The 25,843-nt window shown below is 40.3% G+C and overlaps 1 protein-coding gene across 7 annotated transcripts in view; it reads right to left on the bottom strand.

The window, feature by feature from the left end:
• Positions 1 to 229: 229 nt before the first annotated feature.
• The window catches only part of STIL (STIL centriolar assembly protein), an 83,246-nt gene continuing 57,632 nt past the window's right edge, over positions 230 to 25,843 (bottom strand). For 6 of the 7 annotated variants that reach the window (XM_051856492.2, XM_051856498.2, XM_051856494.2 and 3 more), the window contains 4 exons: positions 23,231 to 23,462; positions 12,392 to 12,599; positions 10,861 to 11,111; positions 230 to 2,517 (listed from right to left, as the gene is read on the bottom strand). In XM_051856492.2, coding sequence (XP_051712452.1) covers positions 1,728 to 2,517; positions 10,861 to 11,111; positions 12,392 to 12,599; positions 23,231 to 23,462 — 1,481 coding nt within the window. In that variant the 3' untranslated portion in view covers positions 230 to 1,727. Of the gene's footprint in view, positions 2,518 to 5,120; positions 5,228 to 10,860; positions 11,112 to 12,391; positions 12,600 to 23,230; positions 23,463 to 25,843 lie in introns of all 7 variants that reach the window. The other variant, XR_007923643.2, reaches the window with a different exon arrangement.

The raw sequence follows: 25,843 nt of genomic DNA, 5'->3' as shown, positions 1-25,843 counted from the left end.
AGCCAGGACACAAACCAGCGCCTATTTGAGATGCTGGCACAGCAGCCAGGCTTAGCCTACTAAACCACAGTGCTGGTTGTGGTTTATTTATATAAATAAATGTTTTTTTATATACATATAAAACTTTTATGTATGGTAATCACATCTTAGTTTTGGCAGAAAAGTTTTCCTCTCAAATGAAAGGGGACTTTTTCAATTACATCCAGAAATAAATCACTTAAAACTTAAACCTTTTTTTTTAAAGATTTATTCTTATTTATTTGAAAGACAGAGTTACAGAGAGAGGAGGTCTTCCATCCGCTGGTTTACTCCCCAGATGGCTGCAACAGCCAGAGCTGAGCCGATCTGAAGTCGAGCCAAGAGCCTCCTCCGGGTCTCCCACATGGGCGCAGGGGCCCAAGGACTTGGGCCATCTTCTGCTATCCCAGGCCAAAGATGAGAGCTGGAACAGAAGAGGATCGGAAGAGGAGCAGCTAGGACCAGAACTGGTGCCCATATAGGCTGCTGGCGCTTCGGGCCAGGGCTTTAACCAGCTGCGCCACAACACCAGCCTCAAAACTTAAATCTTAAACAAGGTGGGAGGGGGAGAAAAGAACTGTTTCATATATTCAACACCTTGGATGGATCTCCAAATGTTTTGCTGAGTGAATATAGCCAATTTCAGAAAGCCATACACGATATGATTCCATTTATATGACATTCTCAAAATGACACGAGTCAGTGATGAAGAATGGATCACGTGTTGTTGGGGGTGAAGGAGCCGGGAGGAAGGGTGTGTTTTACGAGTGCATGAGGTGTTTGTGGTGATGCTGATGGTGGTGGTAGGAGAATCTGTCAGTTTCACAGAGCAATACATCAAACAGTAAATAAATATTTGTAAAACTTGTGAACCTTCGAAGTCTGTGCTTTAGTTATTATTATCATTCCCAATGTCAATTTTGTGGTTTTGATAATGTACTATGATTACATCAAATATTATCAATGAGGGGTACCAGGTGAGGGGTAAACCTGAACATTCTATATTATTTTGGGGAGCTTAAAACAAAAGGCAGAGAAGGATCAATTACAGCAGAGAACAAAGGAAGACTTTTTATTAAGTTCTATTAAAAATATTAAGGTATTTGAAAAACTCACTTTATAAAACACACTCATACCCAATAATTTTCTCATCCTGTGGTAGCCAGTGCTCTGTTTAAAATGCTACATTAACATCAACCCATCTGACTGCAGAAGTTTTATTTCCGCAGAGTTTAACAAATACATCTTAATTAAGAGGAAATACATTCCCTGTATAAAACATTTTAAGTTATTTTCAAAAATAACTCTTTCCCTTACACTCCAGAAGGGTGGATTTTGCTCATTTAGCCCAGGTCATGATAATTTCATGCTCTTTCAGTGCCACTGAGCAGATGCAGAGATGCAACCTGCTGGGAAAACGGACTCGCTTCTTAAAACCTCCCGATGAGAGAGTGCATATTCAGAGCTGCGTGGTGTCTGTTCACCTAAGTTTGTCGAAGTAACTGATCTCAGGGTTGGTTGGTTTAAAGGTGCAAGATGGAGAACAGCTCCGACGGACCAACTTAGCCTTCCCACAGACAATCAGGTCACCTGTTCAGCCCTTTGCAATCGGCAGCTACCAAGAGACAGACTGACTCCTACAATGACTAGGAATCTCAAAACTACCAAAAGGCTCTGGGCTTCCTATCACAGGGCAGGGAATTAAAGGTTTAAAATAGCTTGGGCAGCTGTCTGAGCCGCTTCACATCTAAGAAGGTGCCTACTGAATTCATGCTATTCATCTGCTTTAAAGTCTCAGAGGGCTGCGAACTTGCAGGGAACAGTGGAGCTTCCCTCTTGTTTTCCTTCTCAGGATGGTGAGTGAACTCTGCTTTTCCAGTTCGGAGGTTCACTGCAGGACTTGGTTTAAGTTTCTTTAATAAGAAATCTGGGTTTTCACTCGATGGCTGGTTTGCGTTCTGCTCTACAACTGTGTTTGTAATATTTCTCAGCACTGGCATATCTGTGTGGGTGCTCACAGCTTCACAGTTGTGACAATTCCCTACTTCCCAGGCATTCCTGGAAGGCTCTTTCTGACGACCGAGTTGTTCGGGTGTGGATGTGAGATTCTGCATCAGCGTGGGTTCACTCTTGCCGTCCGCACCATTGGGAGGGTCCTCCTCATCTTCACTGTTGTCACTGCTTTGTATGAGTCCGTATCTCTTCATGTATTTTTTGGTTGCAAATGACATGTTGTTTGGTGAGATTAAACTCAGCCCCACTGTGCTTCTGTCTGTATTAATATGTAGAAGGCTGAATGATGAGTCACAATTATTTTGGTTTGATCGAGTAAGAGATAGTTGTGACAGCTGATTTTCATTTAAGTATTTCAGAGCTATAGCATTTGCCTCCATGCTTAAATCCACACCATTGGGGCTTAAACCACTCATGCCAACATTAGCAAGTGACATGTAGTTTAATCCGGAGATCACTGCTTCTGGGCTGATGCATGCCAACACACTGAAAAACACAAAGCAATCATTCATTATTTACCTTATTTTCCCCTCCATTTATTTGAAAGGCAGACACAGGGATCTTCATCTGCTGGTTCACTCCCCAGATGCCTGAAAACGCTGGGGCTGAGCCATGCCCAAACTGGGGAGTCCAAACTCAATCTGAGTCCCTCATGTGGATGGAAAGGAACCAAGCACTTGAGCCATCAACTGCTGCCTCCCAGGTTGTACATTTGCAAAAAGCTGGAACGCCAACCGAGGCACTCGGATAGGGGACGCTGATGTCCCGAGAGTCATCTTAACCGCTGTGCCAAATGCCTGTCTACTTTATTTTATAATAAATAATACCATTCTAAATGTGCTCTATTCTACAGAAGTAGAAAGGTCTTCAGCTTAGAGCTCACAGTGTTTTTTATCTGAGCACTCTAAGTCTTGATCCAGATACATATTTGAGTAATACATATGATAAACTGAAGGTATTCCATGATTTGTAAAAACTAAAAGTGGACACAAATTCATTTCCTAAATTTGTACATCAGTCATGATTTTAAGAACAAATATAAGGCCACAAATGTGATTCAATAATGCCATGAGTCATTTGATTTGCAACTATTAACCCCAAATACAATGAAAGATGAGCTAATACTAAGTGTAAGGTAAAACACAAAAATAAAATCAAACATTTGATGATACAACAGTACAAATGTTGGTAAATGGGGCTGGTGTTGCAGTGCAGTAAATTAAGCCACCCTGTAATGCTGGCATCCCATATGGGAGCCAGTTCCAGCCCTGGATGTTCCACTTCCAATTCAGCTCTCTGCTAACATACCTAGAAAAGCAACGGAGAATAGTCCAAGTCCTTGGGCCCCTGCATCCACGTGGGAGACCCGGTTGAAGCTCCTGACTCCTAACTTCAACTAGCTCAGCCCTGGCTGTTGTAGGTATTTGGGGAGTGAACTAGCAAATGGAAGATCTCTTTCTTTCTCTAATTCTGCTGGTCAAATAAATCAATCTTTGTTTTGTTTTAAAAGATTTATTTATTTGAAAGGCAGAGTTACAAAGAGAAAGGAGAGAGAGAGATCTTCAATCTGCTGGTTCACTCCCCAAATGGCTGCAGTGACCAGGGCTGGGCTAGGCCAGAGCCAGGAGCCAGGAACTCTGAGTTTCTCACATTTGAGCAGGGGTCCAAGTACTTGGGCCATCCTCCACTGCTTTCCCAAGCACATAAGCAGGGAGCTGGATGGGAAGTGGAGCAGCTGCTTGAACTGGTTCTCTTCTCCCATATGGGATCTAGCACTGCAGGCAGCAAGTACTGGGTCATCTGCTGTGGCTTTCCCAGGCACATCATTAGGGAGCTGGATCAGCAGCGGAGCAGCTGGGGCTTGAACCAGCACTCCAACATGTGATGTCTGCATCACAAAGCTGCCCACTAAACAGGATCCTTTTATGATAATATTCAGAGTCACAATACTTTTTGAATAGGCTTTTTCTACTTTTTTTTTGCCCATGTCCTCAAAATGATAAGCAATTTGCATATCAAATGAGAAAACTTGTACATTTAAAAAAAGATGTAAGTATAGTACCTACAGATAATATTAATGAAAATGATTTAATAAAAGCAAATGAAGACTTCTAGTTAAAAATGCTATTTAGAAGAAGACTAGTTTTAATTAGGTCAATGATAAAATATAAAGATCCATGAAGCAGTCAGTACCAGTTAGGAAGCTTCTTCACGCTTTCTTGTCTACTTTAGCTCACTAGTTTCAACTGGGAGGTGGGGATAGAACACTACTACTTTGAAAGTAAAGCCCACCAGTATTACTCAGAACCAAAGCTTATGAACTTGAGTGTAATTAAGATGAAAAGCAAAAAGAGGTCACTCCACTAATCAAATCCTAAAAGCCTTGAGCATAAATATTCTGTTGGAATCTCATTAGATGTGTAGTCACAAAATGATGATCAAAGTCCATGAATAAGTCTGTGTAAAACAGTCACATGCCAACAACTAAGGAAAGCTCAAAATTGTTCCAATTTACTTAAAGATGAAAATCACCCTTAATTTATTGTCCTGATTCCAGATTAGTTATCTCCTACTTTTTTTTTTTTTTTTTCCAGGCAGAGTGGACAGTGAGAGAGAGAGAGAGACAGATAGAAAGGTCTTCCTTTGCCGTTGGTTCACCCCTTAATGGCTGCTGCGGCCAGCACACCACTGATCCAAAGCCAGGAGCCAGGTGCTTCTCCTGGTCTCCCATGTGGGTGCAGGGCCCAAGCACTTGGGCCATCCTCCACTGCACTCCCTGGCCACAGCAGAGAGCTGGACTGGAAGAGGAGCGACCGGGACAGAATCCGGCGCTCTGACCGGGACTAGAATCTGGGGTGCCGGCGTTGCAGGCAGAGGATTAGCCTAGTGAGCCGTGGTGCCAGCCATATCTCCTATTTTTTCAACCAATAAGAGAGAGTCAGGAATCACTCAGAGAGACTGTTGAAGATATATTTTGAATTCCAATGGTCACTCCAAGTTGGAAACCTACAGGTAGAGGTTGCTGCCAGATCTCCATCTCCTGTACAATTTCGTGTTATGTCTGGGGCCTTCTTCCCCTGCCTTCCTACCTCTGGATCCTCTTACTCTCTGCAATGTTCTGGAAGAGGAGAACAGAAAAAATTCTTCTTTCCCCTGCCTCAGCTACTCTTCTGGTAGGAGTATGTGCTCCTGGAGTCTAGAATGGGAACACAAAAGGAATTTTAACACAGACAAAATGGTAAAAGATTGCTGGTTTATAGGATCAGAGGAAAAAAGATTACTTTTCCTGGAATGCCTAGCCTATCACTTGTAATACTGTTTCTATAGGAAAATGTGTCTAAAATTCTAACAATACAAATTCATAAATACCGACAACAATATTACAGAGATAACAAAAATGAATGTTCATTACAAACTTTAGTGATGACTTAAGTGGTTGGGATTTCATTCATTTAGCAAATAACTCATTGAAGGCCCATTAAATGTGGGATACACAGAACTCACAGCTACAGCCAGCCTTCTGCATCCATGGTGCTGCATCCTTGGATTCAACCAACCACAGACCAAAAAATATTCAGGAAAAAAATGCTCCTGTACTAATATATACAGACTTGTGTTCCTGTCATTCCTCCCTATATATAATATAGTGTAACAACTATTCATATAGCATTTATATTAAGTATTACAAATAATCTAGAGATAACTTAGAGTATTCAAGAGGATGTGTGTTAGTTATATGAATATTATGACATTTTATAAGGGATATGAGCATTCATGGGTTGGGGTATCCTGGGCAGGGAGTTCCTGCAACCTATCCTCCATGGATAGTAAGGGGACTGGTATATAATTCTTACAATCTTACCAGACTGTCACAAGCACATGCTAGCATCTATTAGGACAGGTGTTCTGAGAGAACAAAATATCAAGTCTCTGAGAGGTCCAGAAAACCTCAAAAAAGTGCATGACATCTGAGTTCAGCTTTGAAGGATAAGAACTCTGGCAAGCAGAAAGGTAAAAAAATCCATCCCAGATAAAAGTAAAGGCAAAGACCTTCACATATGTCAAAAGCAGGCGGCCAGCGGTGCGGCTCACTTGGCTAATCCTCCGCCTGCAGTGCTGGCACCCCGGGTTCTAGTCCCGGTCGGGGCACCGGATTCTGTCCCGGTTGCCCCTCTTCCAGTCCAGCTCTCTGCTGTGGCCAGGGAGTGCAGTGGAGGATGGCCCAAGTGCTTGGGCCCTGCACCCGCATAGGAGACCAGGAGGAAGCACCTGGCTCCTGGCTTCAGATCAGCGCCAGCTGCAGCAGCCATTAGGGGGTGAACCAACGGAAAAAGGAAGACCTTTCTCTCTGTCTCTCTCTCTCACTGTCCACTCTTCCTGTCGAAAAACAAAAACAAAAACAAAAAAAACAAAAACAAAAAAAAGCAGGCAAGTTGCACTAAAATCACTAACATGTGAAAAATAATTTCTTGTATGTTAGAGAAATAGTGTCTGTGCAGTTTCCTTTTTAATCAATTTTGATTTAATAATTTAATATTTAATAACATTAAATATTAATGTATTGAACATATGATAAGATAAATTTTCAAAAATTTAAGGGTTTTTTATATTTTACATTGGGTTATACAGTATGAAAATACTGCCAATGTTAGTGACCTTTCCTGTGTACCTCTCTAGCACACTACAGCCTTCCTTTTCATAACAGCTAACAGAACACTTTATAATCGACTGTATCTGTGTGTCTTTCCCACTGACTGCAAGCTCTATGAGAGCAAGGGAGTTTTTACTAAGTTATTATGCAATTTCTCATAGCTGGCTCATAGCAGAAGCTCAATACACATTTGCTGAAGTGAAAGTACTGGTGAAATGCTAATATATAGAGCTAACAGGAATGCAAAACCTTACTCTGTGAGAAAGTAATTTAGGGGCCAGGGCTTGGTACAGCACTTGAGATGCTACTCGGATGCCTGCATCCCATTTAGCAGTGCCTGGGTTCATGTTCTGGTCACACATCTGATCCAGTTTCCTCCTAATTTGTACTCCCAGGAGACAGCAGGTAACGACTCAAGTACTTGGTTACCTGTCACTCATGTGGAAGACCTGGATCAAGTTTCTGGCTCCTGGCTTTGGCCTGGCCTAGACCTGGCTGTTGTGGGCATTTAGGGATTGAATCAGCAGATGATGATCTGGCTGTTTCTCTCTCTCTCTCTCTCTCTGCCTTTCAAATAAGTAAAAATTAACAAAAGTAAAAAAGGAAGCCACTTAGCAACAGTTTTAAACTGTTCATTCCATTTTGACTTAGTCTTGCCATGTCCAAGACTATTCTTCAGCAACTAATACTAAAACTGAAAATCACAACACTTGCAAAAGGTGTTTATCATAGCAACATTTAAGACAGAAACTGCAAGCAATCTGACAAGTCACTTCTCTCAGTTCTGACCAGAGAGAAGGGCTAGGTAAACAAATGTTATGTCCATTCAATGCAATATTATATCTCCACTAAACAGGATGCTTACAAAGGGTCACAATAACTTGGGGAACACACTTATTTAAATAGATACCCAAAAAGTTTCTTTGTGTGTGCACATGCATGGACAGCACAGCTGAAACACAAAGCAGTAAAATATACACCCCATCAACTGTCATCACGAAGCTGCACATAAGCAGGAAGGCAGCAGAGCAAGTATATTTTTTATTTTAAAACTGGGCTTTGGAACTAGAGAAGAGTGGTTTTAAAAATCACACTGTGGCGTAGAGGGTGAAGCTGCCACCTGCAGTGCCAGCATCCCATAAGGGCGCTGGTTCTAGTCCTGGCTGCTCCACTTCCTATGTGGCTCTCTGCTGTGGCCTGGGAGGGCAGTGAAGGTTGGCCCAAGTCATTGGGCCCCTGCACCCATGTGGGGGGCCCGGAGGAAGCTCCTGGCTCCTGATCAGTGCAGCTCCTGCCATTGCAGCCAACTGGGGAGCGAACCAGCGGATGGAAGACCTCTCTCTCTGCCTCTCTTTCTCTGTGTAACTCTTTCAAATAAATAGATTAAAAAAAAAAATCTTTTAAAAAAAAAATCACAGCTGTGACGTCTTGGGTAAAATAGCACTTAATTTCCCTGAGGTGCAGCTTCCCCAGTTATAAAACAGGAATAATAGTATCTACCACATAGTTTAGTTGAAGGATGAAATGAAATAGTGCTGCATAAAATTTTAGCAGTTCTGAAACACTACAAGCACTCAATAAACAGTTGCTGGTAGAATTATTTAAGAAAAAGACTGAAAAGAAATATATAAGCAAAATTTTAATAATAGTTGAGTTCAATAGATAAGAATGATTTTTTTCTGTTCTAAAATTTCCAGAATAAGCTTAATTTCTTTGATAATGGAAATAAAACAAGTAACTTCTATTTCCTAAGCAACAGTTTATACTATATTATATGTTTTGTCTTTTTAAAGATTTACTTATTTACTTGAAAGTCAGAGTTACGCAGAGAGAGAGAGAGAGAGAGAGAGAGAGAGAGAGAGAGAGGTCTTCCATACGCTGGTTCACTTCCCAGATGGCCACAATGGCCAGGGATGCACTGATCTAAAGCCAAGAGCCAGGAGATTTTTTCTGGTCTCCCATGCAGGTGCAGGGGCCCAAAGACTTGGGCCATCTTCTACTGCTTTCCCAGGACACAGCAATGAACTGGATAGGAAGTGGAGCAGCCAGGACTCTAACTGGTGTCCATATGGGATGCCGGCATTGCAGGCAGCAGCTTTACCTGCTACGCCAAGGTGCTGGCCCCTATATCATATGTTTTTTAAATTTCCAAATGAAGATATAACTAATATTACTTAAAATGTTTGCCAACTTACACCTCTACAGAAATATTTAATATATTGATTTTTGAACTGAGAATTCTTTTAGATCTGAGAATTGAATTCCTTTTGCATCTGCTTTCATTTCCTTGAGAAAATTATCTTATATGGAACCAAAATCCTATCTGAGTGTATATGAATTTTAATTCATACATAATCAAAATTATCTTATTTTTTATTTTAATTTTTTTGAAAGGCAGTGAGACAGAGATCTCCCATCTGCTGGTTTACTATCCAAATGCTTGCAACAGTTAGGGTTGGGCCAGGATGAAGCCAGGAGTCTGGAACTCTATCTTGGTGGTCTTCCATGTGGGTGATAGGGACCCAAGTACTTAAGCCATCATCTGCTTCCTCTCAGAGTGTGTATTAGCTAGAAGCTGGATCAGAAGTGCAAGAACAAGGACTCGAAGCAAGCAGTCCAATATGGGATATGGGCATTCCAAGTGGCAACAACTGCTGAGCCAAATACCCACCCCAATAATGGAAATTTGAAAAAATGAGTATACCTTACAAAAACCTGTTTTATCATGTTATATTAAGAAAAAATAAAATTACACGTATGGCAAAAGTGATGTTTTTTGCATGTTACTAGTTGAGATGACTCTTTTTTTCATTTTCTAGGTTAAATCATGAGTATATATAATTTAGATAGTACAAATTTATAATATAAATCATTTCAATGATGAGAACAAAATCTTGATTAAAACAATCTGACTACCCCACACTGACACATCAAAAGGACTTTATTTTTATATCATTTTAGATACTTAGAAAACAAATGAAGTTAATTATATACTAAAATTTATTAATTTCAATGTCTCACACTGAAGACATTAACATAGGATGACCATGGTGAAGAAATACAGTATCTAAAAACTACTCTCCCAGGGGAGCCAGACCAGAACTGAAGGGTTCCAGAGTTACCAGGGCAACTGGTGCCTTCCAGCAAAGGTCACCCAGCCTCTGTCTTGCAGCAGCAAAAAGCTGGTCTCATTCTCTACAGCACAGTGGGAACATACATTGGTATAACTATTTGGTGAATGATGTAATATCTAAAGCTTTAAATGCACATACCCTTTGATCCTGCCTACCCAGGAATTTACCTTACAAAGATACTTCCCAAGTACCTGTACAATAATGTTCACTTAGCACTGTTTGAAATTAACAAATAAGACATTCATCCATTAACAGAGTACCAGGGTTCAATGTAGTATAGTACATGGGTACAACAAATATTATGCAGACATTTAAATTTAAGAGAAAAACAATATATGCCTACAAGTATTCAACATAAAATAAGTTAAAAAGATCACATAACTTAACACACACATAGGATATCTGAAGTTTCACAGAACATTTCTAGAAGAATACAAAAGTAACAGGTAAGAAAAGTAACTGTAGAGAAGTCAGACTGAGGAGTTTGGGGAGTGGGGACTTTTGCATTGTATCTTATATACTTCTGTATTGTTCAACTGTTTTCTAAACTATGAATCTGTATTACTTTTCTAATTGGAAAACAACAATAAAAAAAAAAAAACATGCTAGCCTTAAATAATATAATTTCCAGACTTTATCCTCTTTTTAACAAGTATGTGCTGAGGTCGCCTTCAGTGAAGAGAAATATGAACAGAAGGGCATGACCTTGCACGTATTCCTAGAAAAAGGAATATTTTTGCTTTTATGATAGCAAAAACACCTAACTAAATACCCAGCTGCTGGTGTAGACACTATCACCACCAGAAAGTCTTTTCAGACACTGCCAATAAAACTCATTTCTCTTTTCCAAAGTATGCTGTTGCCATCTCTACTCAGTCGACATCCTACAGTACCTCTCAAATCACTCATATATGCAACTTTTTTCTCCATCCTGAATAAAACAATCAGTCACATGAACTAAAGCACAAGCTGACACAATTTCTCACCATACTGCTGCAACACATTTAAAATGTGTTAGTCTTTTGAAATGAATTTTTAAGTTACCTGGCATGATCCACTTTATGTGCATTTTTCTTCACTTTAGTGGGAGAATCAATTTTTACTCCAAGGCTTCTTAGCTGCTTAAGAGTTGCATTAAGGACACAATCTTTGTCTACCAGTCCTGAATCACGCTTTTTCTTCTTTGTATGGTAAACATTTTGGGTTCTGGTACATTCGTGGTTAATGATTACTGCTTTGGCAGATGGCTGCTCAGTTTCTTTGGAGGAGCTACTTAATAGATGGTTTACTTGGCCCTGAAGAAAAGAAAAATACACACTTTAAAACCACTATTCAGGCCGGTGCCGCGGCTCACTAGGTTAATCCTCCGCCTTGCGGCGCTGGCACCCCAGGTTTAGTCCCGGTCAGGGCACCGGATTCTGTCCACGATTTCAACTTTTTTTTAAAGGTGTATTTGGTTATTTGAATGGCAGGGTGACAGACAGAATATGAGAGACAGAGAGAGATCTTTGATTCACTGTTGCACTGCCCAAAAGGTTTCAATAGCCAGGTCCAGGCCAGGTCAAAATTAAGAGCCAGAAACTCCATCCTGGTCTCCCATGTGGATGACAGGGCTCAAGTTCTTGGGTCATATTCTATTGCCTTCCCAGGTGTGTTAGCAGGAAGCTAGATGGGACCAATGTAGCTAGGACTTGTAAGCAGACACTTAACCACAATGCCAGCCCCCCAAAATAATATCATGTCAAATTACACAAGCTGTCAGGTATATTTGCAAGTATTGTGGAGTTTTAATGAAAGAAGCCCATCCCAATGATTTCATCCATTTTTTAAAAAAGGTTTATTTTATTTATTTGAAAGAGTTAAACAGAGAGAGGGAGAGACATAGAAAGAGAGAGGGAGAGATCTCCCATTTGCTGATTCTCTCCCCAAATGGTCACAATGGGCAGGGCTGGGCCAGACTGAAACCAGGAGCCAAGAGCTTCTTCTGGGTCTCCTGCATGGGTACAGGGGCCCAAGCATCTGGGCCATCCTCCATTGCTTTCCCAGGAGCATTAGCAGGGAGCTAGATCAGAAATGGAACAGGCAAGACTTGAACTTATGCCATATGATATCTTTTCTGAGTTTTCAAGAGCATAAATTGTCATACTCATCTTCATATTATCCATTTTACATAGCTCACTTCCTTACACTAAGCTAAATATTTAATAAATATCTGCTTATTTGAACTGAAATCATTAAATATTATGATAAATATCTCACTATTTTCCACTTTTCACACTTCCTACAAACTCTTGTTTCTTCTCTAGTACTAACTTTAATTTGAACTTGGCATAACAGGAACACATTTTAAAACTAAGATTTTTCTTCTGGCTAAGTACCCGATGACTGGCATGTTTATAGTGAAATACTGAATACCATAATTTGTGAACAGCTAAAAGAGACAAACGATAATACTGTTAATTAGGAAAAATATTTTTATTTCATGCTCTCAATCAGCTTAAATCTAGGAAAAGTTTAGTATGCACTATACTAAATAAACATCTCACAAAAGATGAAAAGCTCTACATTTTCTTACCAGTAAATCCTGATAAATTCTCTGGTTTTCTGATGGTCCATGTGGCAGGGGTTGCATTACTTGCTCTATTTTTGGTTCCCCTGACGTTTCCGGGTCATTGGCGCCCTCTGTTGGTTGAGTCTGTAAGCACATGCTGACACTCTCCACCAGCCCGCCACTTGGAAAGAACACAGACACCTCAGATTCTTTCCTTTTATCTGGAGAAGAACTGTTTGAAAAGATGTATAAGGCAAGTGTTAGTTAGCAAGCACCTTTAACACAGATGTGAAATGCAGTAACTTGGGAAGGAAAGGGTAAGATTCAACAAACATGTGGTTTTTATTTTCAGCTCTTTGTGATACCATACAAACATTCCATCCTGAAAGACTGCATATAAACTGAATAACACCTTTTAAAAGTTATGTTATTAAGACAACTATCTCTGAATCAGGCTGGAAAACATCAGATGATTTCTTCTGACCTTGATGCAATGAAAACTTTAATAAATTTGTTCACTTAGAATTTAAAAATTATAGTTAAAATCCTTGTCCAAGTAAGGTTCATAATTTGCCATTTATAATCACATTATATATTCGGTGGCATTTATTTTCTATATGCTTTTATGTATTTTTTCAATTTTATACAATAAGCATTAGTTTCAAAATAAAAAACATTTTTATAATACCTTAGGAACAGTGTTAAAAATAAATTTTGTGTTAAACAGTAATCTGTGGCTATTCCAAGAAAATAGGGAAAAGTGTTAATAATAAATATTAGCTAGTATAAAGCTTATTATGGGCCAAGTACAATTTCAAACATATCATATCATTTAATCCTTACCAAAAAAAATCCCAAAGTATATTGTATAGTATCTCCATTAGACAGATGAAGAAAATGGAGCACAGAGAGGTTAAGTAATTAACCTACACAAAGTATGAAAAAAATAAAAGTCACAGGTAATTTAGGACATTTGAGAACCACTGCTAACATTTTAGAGTATTTCCATCTGTTATTTTTTAAGATGATTTGAAATGTGGAGTGACCAAATAAGTGAAGAAGAAAAAGCTTTTTTACAGAATAATTCCGATTTTTAAATGTAGAAGGAATGAGTAAATACAAACTCACTATTAGGGAAAAATACCATCATTGCAGGCAAGATACATAGACGGATGCTAAAATCAAGGGGAGACTGCTTGTGGAGAGGATATTTGCAGAGTTTCCAAACATCTAAAAGGCATGTACTAATTTATTTCTCCTCAGAGAATATCAAAACAGTGAACGTAACTGGCAGACATCACCTTCACTGAGTGATCAGGTTAATAATATATACGACACATACCCATAGGTATGAAGCATAAACGGATATCACAATATCTCTGTGCTATTCTCACCAAAAACACGAAAACTCAAATTAATCATGAGGAAGTATAAGACACATCTAAATTAACAGACATTCTATAAAACAGCTGACCAGCACTCACCCAAAGTGAAAGATAAGAAAAGACTAAGGGGGCTCTAACAGACTGGGTTAAGAAGACACATTAACCACTAAATCAATGTGGTTTCCTATATTGGTCTAGAACAAGATTATTTTTTAAATGATATAAGTAACACTTGCAGTTTATTATCACAGTGCCAATGTTAATTTCCTGATTTTGATGATTCTATCATGGCTAGGTAAGATGTTAACAATAGAGGAAAGTAAACTCTACTGTATTTCCAATTTTTCTAAATCTACATTCAGTTCCTTTTTATCTAAAGAAATTTAATAAGGCTGAGATACTGAAGAACGACTAATATGACAAAAATACAATTCATATCTAATTTAGTAAAATTTACAGAGATCGTTATCATCACCATTTTTAGTACCTTAGACACACTTGTTCTTCAAATAGCTGCCATAGCTATGTCTGGGCCAGGCTGAAACCAGGAGCCAAGAACTTCATCTGGGTCTCCTACATAGGTGCCAGAGGCCCAAGTACCTTGGCCATCTTCCCCCTGCCTTTCCAGGCACATTAAAAGCATTAAAAGGAAGACAGATTGAAAGCAGAGCAGCTGCAACCCAAACTGGCACTCTGATATGCGATGCTGGCATCCCAACTGGCAGGCAGCTTACCCACTGTGCCAAAACACTGGCCCAAAGACACACTGGTCTTAAAATCAGGAGGAAGCTTTGCTAGTAACCCAGCCTATCGCCATCCTTATGAGACTGTATTTAACAACGCCACACTTCTGGATGACTTTCATTTCGGCCTGCTGTGGAAGTGTAAATCCTTATACAGACAGCTGCTTAAAGAGGCGTCTGGTGAGGATGCCACTGTAAAACCATTCTCCAGTTCTCTGCAGTGCAGGCATCAGGACAGCAGTTTTCCAGATTCCTCTCCAAAATGTCCTTCAAGTCACTGATTGGCAATACATTTAAATACTATCCTCCAAATTGGAAATAATTTCAAATATATAAAACTAAATAGTTGGGCTAGTATGTACAAACACAAGTTGACAAGCTAATTCTAGAGGAATATATATGCCTAGAAAGGGAAGGAATCACTTGGTGATTTTAGCTAGAAGCTTCACCAGCTACAAAAACTCCCACAACAGAGACTGATAATACCCTGTGCTTCATCTTGTCATTCAAATACTTATATTCTATTGCATAATCTTTGGACTGGAGAAAGAAAAATGAAGAATATTTGTAATCTTGTAATGGAGTATCCACTTGCCTTTGAAAGATTCACCAGTAAGGGTCCTGCATGTGCAACATTTGTAAGGATATACATTGAACCAACACTACTTCTCCTTCCTTTTAGAATTATAAAACACCTCTAACTCTTCAAATTATATTTATTGGTAGTTCAATTCTGAACATATTTAGCTTATGTATTTTAAGTACTTGGGAAAAACTGGATAGTGGTATTGAAATAGAAATGTAAGTTAGTCATTTAATGATGGATGTGTACAAACTGTTCTTTGGACCATAGGAGAGGCAGAGAATGAAAATATGTAGCTTTTGGATTGATTCATGTTATATTTTTATTGGCTTGATCTTTAGAAACTGACTGAATCAGATATAAATATTTAGTTTTTTTAAAAAGTTTTTAAAAGTTTTAAATGATTGATGTCACAACATGTCTGGCTGCTTATGGACCCTGCTAAAAATGGTAAATCTTTCTTTTGAAACACAGGGAGGCATTCTGAGTCAATTCTATGTACAATTCTCCATTTGTTTTTTGAGTGATAAAGGGTAGTATGAAACAAGGGGACATGGAAATGGTTTATGATATAAGAAAAATAAGGCATTGTTTATGTGCATTTGACAACATTGTATGAAGTACAAAATATTATTTATGGCATTTGCTGATGTAGATTGCTAATGAGAAGTTTGCTAAAAGGTATAAATATTTTAATGCAGGGTTATAGAAATGCAATTGTTCGAATAGCTTAATAATATATGTAAAACTTTTTTTTTTTGATTATTGTTGTGGATTTTCCCCCCAGGAGAAATTTAAGTGTAAAACTGTTATAAGGAATTTTATTTATTTTTTAAAAGATTTATTTATTTATTTGAAAGTCAGAGTTATACAGTGAGAGGAGAGGAGAGGCAGAGAGAGAGAGAGAGAGAGGGAGAGAGAGGGAGGGAGGGAGGGAGGTCTTCCATCAGATGGTTCACTCCCCAATTGGCCACCCGCAAGGGTCAGAGCTGCGCTGATCCGAAGCCAGGAGCTAGGAGCCTCCTCTGGGTCTCCCACATGGGTGCTGGGGCCCAAGAACCCAGGCCATCCTCCACTGCATTCCCAGGCCATGGCAGAGAGCTGGATCGGAAGTGGAGCAGCCAGGTCTTGAACCGGCACCCATATAGGATGCCGGCGCTTCAGGCCAGGGCATCAACCCACTGCACCACAGCACCTGCCCCATAAAGAATTTTATTAAGGCTGCTGTATATGGAATTTGTGAATGTTGATGTGAGTCTTCCTTATTTTAAAAATATGGTATACAATTTTGGTTTAATTATGGAATTTCAAATCAACTTCTATCAAAAAAAAGACAAAGCCAAAAGTAAAATATAATTTCAAAAGAACTTCAGTTATATTATACTGCTTAGTTCTCTTGAGCATACAAATATGATACACTGAAAGAGACAGCAAGAATTAAATCATATATAGAGGAAAAGTGCCTTAAAAAGATCTTAAACTGAAGAAAATATTGGCAAATCATATATCTGATAAGGGAAAAAGGGTGACTATCCAAAATATATAAAGAACTCTTACAATGCAACAACAACAAAAAATCAAAATACCTACTTTAAAATGGGCAAAAAACATGAATAGATATTTCTCAAAAAAAAATATTAACAAGAGAAGGATGGCTAACAAGCATATGAAAAGACAAAAAGTATCACTAATCAGAGCAGTCAAATCATACCACCTCTCAACCATTAGGATGACTACTGTCAAGAAACTAGAAACTAGGGGTAGGCATTTGGGATGTTCCTTAGGATGCTGGCATCCCTATCAAAGGGCCTGGGTTAGAGTCCTTGCTCTGCTTCTGATCTAGTTTCCTACTAACGCATATCTGATTCAACAATCTCACCTTTGGGTGTATATCCCAAAAAACTGAAAATAGGTTTTGAAAAGCTATTTCACACCTACATTTACAGGGGGATTATTCATAAGTACCACATGGAGGAAGTAACTCAAATGATCAACGGTGAATGAATGGGTAAACAAAATGTGGAATATACATAAATGGAATATTATTCAACCTTAAAAAGAAAGAAAATTATGTCACATGTCAAAGCATAGATCAACTTTGAGGGCATTATGTTAAATGAAATTAGCAAGCTACAAAAAGACAAACACTCTGATTCCGCTTCTATGATGTATCTACAGTAGTCAAATTCATAGAAACAGGCTTCGATACTGTGGCTTAGTAGGTTAAGCATCTCTGCCTGCAGCGCTGTCATCCCATATGGGCGCTGGTTCAGGTCCTGGCTGCTCCGCTTCCAACCCAGCTCCCTGCTGATGGCCTGGGAAAGCAGTAGAGGATAGCTCAAGTGCTTGGGCCCCTGCATCCACATGGGAGACACAGAAGCAGCTCCTGGCTCCCAGCTTCTAATCAAGCCAGCTCTGAGTGAACCAGGGGATGGAAGATATCCTTCTCTCTGTCTCTCCCTCTTTCTCTCCCTAACTCTGCCTTTCAAATAAATACATAAATCTTAAAAAAAAAAATTGATATAGGGCTGGTGCCATGGCTCACTTGGTTAATCCTCTGCCTGTGGTGCTGGCATCCCATATGGGCGCCGGGTTCTAGTCCCGGTTGCTCCTCTTCCAGTCCAGCTCTCTGCTGTGGCCCAGGAGGGCAGTGGAGGATGGCCCAAGTGCTTGAGCCCCTGCACCCACATGAGAGACCAGGAAGAAGCACCTGGCTCCTGGCTTCGGGATCAGTGCAGCGCCAACCATAGCAGCCATTTGGGAGGTGAACCAGTGGAAGGAAGACCTTTCTCTCTGTCTCTCTCTCACTGTCTATAACTCTACGGTCAAATTAAAAAAAATTGATATAGCATTAATGGAGTTATAAAGCATCTAGCATAGTACCAGATACACTCTACTTTGTTTCTATGAATCTGACTTCCTTAAATATCTTCTGTAAGTGGGAGCAGAGTGTTTGTCTTTTCGTAGCTTGCTTTTATGCTTTCTTCATCTCCTAAGCCTTCCTCATGCTCCAGGTATCGGCTTAGGTCACTATCTTCCCCCATGTTAACTAGTCTCACTTTAATGAATATCATCACAAATCTCAAATGAAGAAGCCAAAATCCAGACTTAAGGGATTTTATGGCTTTTTGAAATATTGCTTCCAAGGAGTAGGGGCTTTATTATCCAAACATTTGCAAAACAATTTGTTAAAGAGGTCCATCTACGTTACTGGGTTGCCTGACTGTCCTTTACTTAAATAACAGTAATTAGGTACTAAGGCATGTTCCAAGTGCTTTACACACATTAATTCACTTAATTCTCACAACAGTCTTCTGAAATGGGTTTTTATTATTCCCATTTTATAGATAAGAAGACAGTCACCAGGAAACTTGGAGGTCAAACCCTAGCACTCTTGACACCAGATCACATGCTCTTAATCACTCTGCTCTACTGTCTTATGGGTTTAAAATTTTCTGTTCTGGTTTCTAATCTAGCAAGCAAAAACAAAAGCTGAAAAACATGGAATAGAACCAAAACATCGCAGACTTCAAACCTCAAAAGATTTAAGATTAAATCAAAAATATGAAAGATAGTTCTAACATGCAAAATGTTATTAGATATGTCTAAAGTATGGCTTCTAAAGAAAAATAAGGGTCATTTTAAAACAGTCTCTTATAAATATCACTTGCTACTTTCCATTGGGAAAAAGCAATCAATAAGCAATTAAGCTGCAAGGCAAATAAATTTATCTTTCACACACTGCTTCAACCTCAGAAAGATTGATCCAGCAAGACATCTTAAGGGGGACAAGGAGCCCAGTCGGTAGATGCCATCTCTAAATACTCAGCAATGGGAACCACTGCACAATGAATCAGAGCAGATGCTTGAGAAGGATCCTTGAAAGGTACCCAAACCACCATGGACCACATTGGAAGCAGTATTTAATTCAAATCAATACATTATGTTGAACAAAGACTAGATTTACATCTAGTTATGTGTTAAGATCAATGAAGCTGATTAATGGCTCTGAAAAAGCAATTAACTTCATTCTACTAATTAACTCAGATGTTTCTGAAGTTAAAAACCACAAAGTTTAAAGACTTTTAAGTTCTAATTTGAAAATGCCCATAATTCTAGAAGGTAGCATGCTGTTTATAGAATGAAGTCAAAGAGGATAAATACGGATAACTATAGGAAGCTGGCACTTTGACGCAGTAGGTTAGACCTCTGCCTGTGGTACCGGCATCCCATATAGGCACCAGTTCACATCCCAGCTGTTCCTCTTCTGATCCAGCTCTCTGCCATGGCCTGGGAAAGCAGTGGAAGTTGGTCCAAGTGCTTGGGCCCCTGCACCCAAGTGAGAGACCTGGAAGAAGTCCTGGCTTCAGATTGGTCCAGTTCTGGCAGTTGTGGCCATTTGCAGAGTGAACCAGCAGATGGAAGACCTTTCTATCTGTAATTCTGCCTCTCAAATGAATAAATAAAATCTTTAAAAAAAATTTAGGGACTAGTGCTGTGGAGTAGCAGTTAAAGCCGCTGCCTGCAGTGCCAGTATCCCACATGAGCGCCAGTTCGTATCCCAGCTGCTCCACTTCCAATCCAGCTCTCTGCTATGGCCTGGGAAAGCAGTAGAAGATAGCCCAAGACCTTGGGCTCCTACACCCATATGGGAGACCCGGAAGAAGCTCCTGACTCCTGGCTTCAGATTAGCACAGCTCCAGTCATTGTGGCCAATTAGGGACTGAACCAGCGGATGGAAGACCTCTTTCTCTGCCTTTCCTCTCTCTGTGTAACTCTGATTTTCAAATAAATTTTTTTAAAAATTGTATTTAAGAGGCCGGCACTGTGGCTCACTTGGTTAATCCTCCGCCTGTGGCGCTGGCGTCCCATATGGGCACCGGTTCTAGTCCCGGTTGCTCCTCTTCCGGTCCAGCTCTCTGCTATGGCCCAGGAAGGCAGTGGAGGATGGCCCAAGTGCTTGGGCCCCTGCACCCGCGTGGGAGACCAGAAGAAGCACCTGGCTCCTGGCTTCGAATTGGCGTAGTTCCAGCCAGAGCAGCCATTTGGGGGGTGAACCAGCAGAAGAAAGACCTTTCTCTCTGTCTCTCTCTCTCACTATCTAACTCTGTCAAATAAAAAAAAAAAATTGAATTTAAAAAAAGAAAGATAACTATGGTTCATTCCTCAGTTTTTATTATTGTTCCAAATAAAATGTGAACCTAGCTTGGAGCTCACCACAAATTGCTCTTCCTATCAGTGAACATTCATGAAGAAATTAATACAGAGGACTAGACACCTGACCAAGTTCCAAAATACAGAAACGAATATGATTCCCACCCTGTAGGAACTCATTCTAGCCAAAGAAATGTACACAAAAGATCTTTTCAATATACTGTGGTAATACAGTGATTACTTAATTGTATTATGTTTGAAATATATACTACATTGAAATGAGATAAATGCTTTCTGTAGTATTCTGGAGAGGCAGTTTGTAGTCAGGGTAATTTAAAATGTTAAATATCATCATAAGGCTTATTTAAAAAAATGTAATTCACTGCCTGCCCCATGCCACCTCACTGCCAAGTTCACCTCTTTTAACTGTTTCAGAGGATATTACTCTAAGGTATTTTATACCTTTTTTTTTTTTTAAGATTTTATTTATTTATTTGAGAGGTAGAGTTACAGAGAGAGAGACAGAAAGGTCTTCCGTCTGCTGGCCTGCTCCCCAATTGTCGCAACTGCTAGAGCTGGGCCAATCCAAAGCCAGAGCCAGAAGCTTCTTCCAGGTCTCCCACAAGGGTTGAGGGACCCAATCATTTGGGACATCCTCTATCGCTTTCCCAGGCCATAGCAAAGAGCTGGACTGGAAGAGGAGGGGAGTAGCCAAGACTAGAACTGGCACCCATATGGGATGCTGGAGCTGCAGGTGGAGCCTTAGCCTAAATGCCACAGCACTGGTCCTGCTTATGTTATTTTTTATCTTCAAAATTTATCCCATACCTGGTCCCTTCCAACATTTCCACCATAAGTCCAAATCACCTTCATCTTGTTTGGTCTTAAGTCTACTAACCACTCTCCCAACTTTCAATATGAACCTCCTTTAATTCTCTAAAAAACAACCAGACTGGTCTTCAAAAAAATGAAAATCAGATCCTAACACTCCATTATTTAAAATCCTCCACTGGTTTTAATGAACATAGAATAAATCCAAAGTATCTTTCTACATCCTACAGAGTTCTATGTAATTTAACTGCTGCTGCCATTTCTGGCCTCATTTCCTATACCCTTCCTGTCTCAATGGACTATGGCCAGCACCACTGGCTTTCTTGTTTGTTTCTGGAACTGTCAAGCTCATGCACACCTCAGGGTCTCTACACCTGCCACTTATCTTACTTCCAGGGCCGGTCCTGTGGCAAGGTGGGCAAAGCTGCAGCCTATAGCTCCAGCATCCCTTATGGATGATGGTTTGAGTTCCAGCTGTTCACTTCCGATTCAGCTCCTGGCTTATGTGCCTGGGAAAGCAGCAGAGGATAGCCCAAATCCTTGGGACCCTGCGCCCACTTAGAGACCCAGAAGAAGCTCCTGGTTCTTGGCTTCGGATTGGCTCAGCTCTGGCTGTTGCAGCCATTTGGGGAGTGAACCAGTGGATAGATCTTTCTCTCTCTAATTCTGCATTTCAAATAAATAAATAAATCTTAAACAAAAAACCCAACACTCTTCCCCAGATGTTCTCAACACTGGCTTCTTCTCATTCATGTCACTGCTCAGTAGTCACTCCCACCAGCTCACTCCCATGTTACCACTCCAATTACACTGAATTGGATCAACTTGGCTCACTTTACTCAGAGCTGTTGTCACCATACAAAATGGTTTCGTCTTTGCTGAAGTGTTTAAATTCCATAAAATTAAGAGATTTGTCTAACCTTCCGTCTACCTTTTCTCGAGTGCCTACTTCTGTGGTAGCATAAACAAGAAGCTCAAAGAGTATTTGTTGACTTTGTTTCCACATTTGCAGAGGATCTGAATTACTTTGGAAACCTCATTTTTTAACAGGAGATTTCATAATGAAAAATTTCCAACAGAAGATAAAATTAACAAAAAAATATAATGTTTCAAGAATTAGTAACTCTTAGTCAATTTTATTTCATTTATACCCCAAGCCATCTTATTTCCTACCAGATTATTTTGAAGCATAACACAGATAACATACCATATATAAATATTCAGCTTGTATCTCTAAAAATAAAGACTTTTTATATATAATTGCAATATGAGGAATCTTTAAAAATGCACAAAATTCTGGGCACCTACAACCTAGAATTATCAGAATGTCTAGGGTGAGACTTGAGAATATGTATTTTTTCAAGTTTTCTTCAAATATTTGGATTCAGCCAGATTGTTAACATATCTAATGACTGACATAAGGGAATGGTTCTAAGAGGCTCAGAATTATCAGTTACGTAAGACATATCAACTAAAGACACCAGTGAAATATCATTTAGAAAACAAACAGCTTGAGTTACAAGATCAAAGGAATATCGGAACCTAGAAAGAAAAAACTGTACAGAATGATGACTATAATAATGTACTGTATATTTCAAAATCTCTGCGTTGCCGGCGCCGTGGCTCAATAGGCTAATCCTCCACCTTGCGGCGCCGGCACACCGGGTTCTAGTCCCGGTCGGGGCGCCGGATTCTGTCCCGGTTGCCCCTCTTCCAGGCCAGCTCTCTGCTATGGCCAGGGAGTGCAGTGGAGGATGGCCCAGGTGCTTGGGCCCTGCACCCCATGGGAGACCAGGAAAAGCACCTGGATCCTGGCTCCTGCCATCGGATCAGCACGGTGCGCCGGCTGCAGCGGCGGCCATTGGAGGGTGAACCAACGGCAAAAAAAGGAAGACCTTTCTCTCTCTCTCTCTCTCACTGTCCACTCTGCCTGTCAAAAAAAAAAAAAAAAAAAAAAAAAAAAAAAAAAAACAAATCTCTGCGTAGATTTTAAATGTTATCACCACAAAAAATAGCAAGTAAGGTGATGGGTTTACTGATTAGCCATATTGTAAACATATGTGCAACTATCATATTGTACCCCATAAATACAAGCAATTATTTGTCAATTAAAAATAAAATCAAAAGAAAAAAGAAGTAGAATGAAACAGAATCAAAAAGACCTTACTTGGATATAGAAAGTGGTTGATTAAAATCTTCTTCCACAACAATGTTGCTCTCTTCAAAACTTGGAATATCAACTGCTTTTAAGGAAGATGCACTACCTGGAGGACTTGTGATTTCATTATTAATATCAACAGAAAAATTCATGTCCTCACTGGAAATCTTGGTATCATCCTGCTTCAGCTGAGGGTCTGGCTCTTCATCATCACCTGCTGCATTCCAAAACAAGCTAGCACCTGGAGGTTCAATGAGTTAACAGACACTGGAACAATCAGCTATACAAACAACACTCTGACAAACTTTTGTTAAGACTAGCTGTAGGGGCCGGTGCTGTGGCGTAGCAGGTAAAGCCGTCGCCTTCACTGCCAGCATCCCATATGGAATATGGTTCGAGTCCTGGCTGCTCCACTTTCGATCCAGCTCTCTGCTATGGTCTGGGAAAGCAGTAGAAGATGGCCCAAGTCCTTGGGCCCCTGCACCCAGAAGCGGTGCAGCTCCGGCCGTTTCGGCCATTTGGAGAATGAACCAGCAGATGGAAGACCTTTCTCTCACTCTATCTTTCAAATAAATAAATAAATCTTAAAAAAAAAAAGACAAGCTGTATTATTATTTTTTAAGTTATACAAGTTTCATGTATTTTAGCTGTATTATTTTAAGACAGTTACTTAGAACTGTTTTTTTTTTTAATAATTTTTTTATTTTTATTTTTTTTTGACAGGCAGAGTGGACAGTGAGAGAGAGAGAGAGAAAGGTCTTCCTTTGCCGTTGGTTCACCCTCCAATGGCCGCCGCGGCCGGAGTGCTGAGGCCGGAGCGCTGAGGCCGGCACACCACGCTGATCCGATGGCAGGAGCCAGGTACTTATCCTGGTCTCCCATGGGGTGCAGGGCCCAAGGACTTGGGCCATCCTCCACTGCACTCCCTGGCCACAGCAGAGAGCTGGCCTGGAAGAGGGGCAACCGGGACAGAATCCGGTGCCCTGACCGGGACTAGAACCCGGTGTGCCGGCTCCACAAGGCGGAGGATTAGCCTAGTGAGCTGCGGTGCCGGCCAGAACTGTTTTCAAATTTTATTTCCTCAGAAATGCCATGAAGAGTTAGGCCAAAAAATAAATAAATAAATAAAATAAAATAAAATACAATCAAAATCAAAATCAAAATCAAAAACAGGGGCTGGTACTGTGGTGTATCAGGTGAAGCTGCCTGAAGCACCAGCACCCTACATGCACGCCAATTGTGCCCCAGCTTCTCCACTTCCTATCAACTCATTGTTAACGTTGCCTGGGAAAGTGGAGGAGCATGGTCCAAGAGCTTAGGCCCCTGAACTCATGGGGGAGACCGGGAAGAAGCTCCTGGCTCCTGGTGGCCCTGACCCAGCCCTGGCCACTGGGGCTATTTGGGGAGTGAACAAGTAGATGGAAGATTTGTCTCCCCTCTCCGCTGACTCTCTAACTCTGCCTTTCAAATAAATAATAGATCTTTAAAAAAAAAAACAACTGAGGGCAAAGCCACTCTTCAAGAGAAGGGGCTCTGAAATGATCTGCTTTACATATTAAGCTTCTGAATACAATTTGCAGATGTATGTTTGAAAATTACTGTGCTGGGGTCAGCATTGTGATACAGCAGGTTAGGCTGCTACCTGCAATGTCATCATCCGATATTCACTGCTTCACTTCTTTTTTTTTCCCTAAGAATTATTTTATTTATTTGAAAGTGTTACAGAGAGAGGTAGAGACAGAGAGAGAGGTCTTCCATCTGCTGGTTCACTCCCCAGATGGCTGCAATGGCCAGAGCTGCGCCGATCCAAAACCAGGATCCAGGAGCTTCTTGCGGGTCTCCCACGTTGGTGCAGGGGCCCAAGGACTTGGGCCATCTTCAACTGCTTTCCCAGGTCATAGCAGAGAGCGGATTGGAAGAGGAGCAGCCAGGAGTAGAACCGGCGCCCATATGGGATACCGGCGCTTCAGGCCAAGCCTTTAACCTGCTGTGCCACAGCACTGGCCCCACAATGCTTCACTTCTGATCCAGCTCCCTGCTAATACACCTGGGAAAACAGTGGAAGCTGGGCCAAGTGCTTGGGCCCTTGCCACCCGTGGAGACCTGGATGGAGTTCCAGGCTCCTGACTTTGGCCTGGGCCCAGCCCTGGCTGTTTGTAGCCATTCTGGGAGTGAATCAGTTGCTGGAAGATTCTCTCTCTCTCTTCCTGTAACTCTGCCTTTCAAATAAATAAATAAATCTTTAAAAAAGAATTGCTGCTCTGAGTAACAGGAGAAAATATATGAAACACAATTCCCTAGGTTCTCTGGCTTTAAACTTTAAATATCTGACTACATTAGAGATGTAACAGATGTAAGTAGTATCAGGCAAGTATTTGTTTCTCAAACTTTATAGGCTAGGTACACATATTTTAGGATCTACTTGCATGCATTAACTGTTGATGTTTTTCTCTGAATTAATTCATTTTTACCAAGCTTTATCATTTCTCTGAAATCACAGATTTGATGTGCTAGTTATTTCTAATACTCATAAGAATAAATACATCTACAAAACATAAAATATTCATCTATATACCACCCTAAAACATCTTTTGCACCATAAGCCATCTACAATCTGCAACT

Source organism: Oryctolagus cuniculus, chromosome 7, assembly GCF_964237555.1.
Source record: "Oryctolagus cuniculus chromosome 7, mOryCun1.1, whole genome shotgun sequence".
Classification (NCBI taxonomy): domain Eukaryota; kingdom Metazoa; phylum Chordata; class Mammalia; order Lagomorpha; family Leporidae; genus Oryctolagus; species Oryctolagus cuniculus.
The sequence above is the reverse complement of the archived record's forward strand: the minus strand, read 5'-3'. Positions and strand labels throughout refer to the sequence as shown.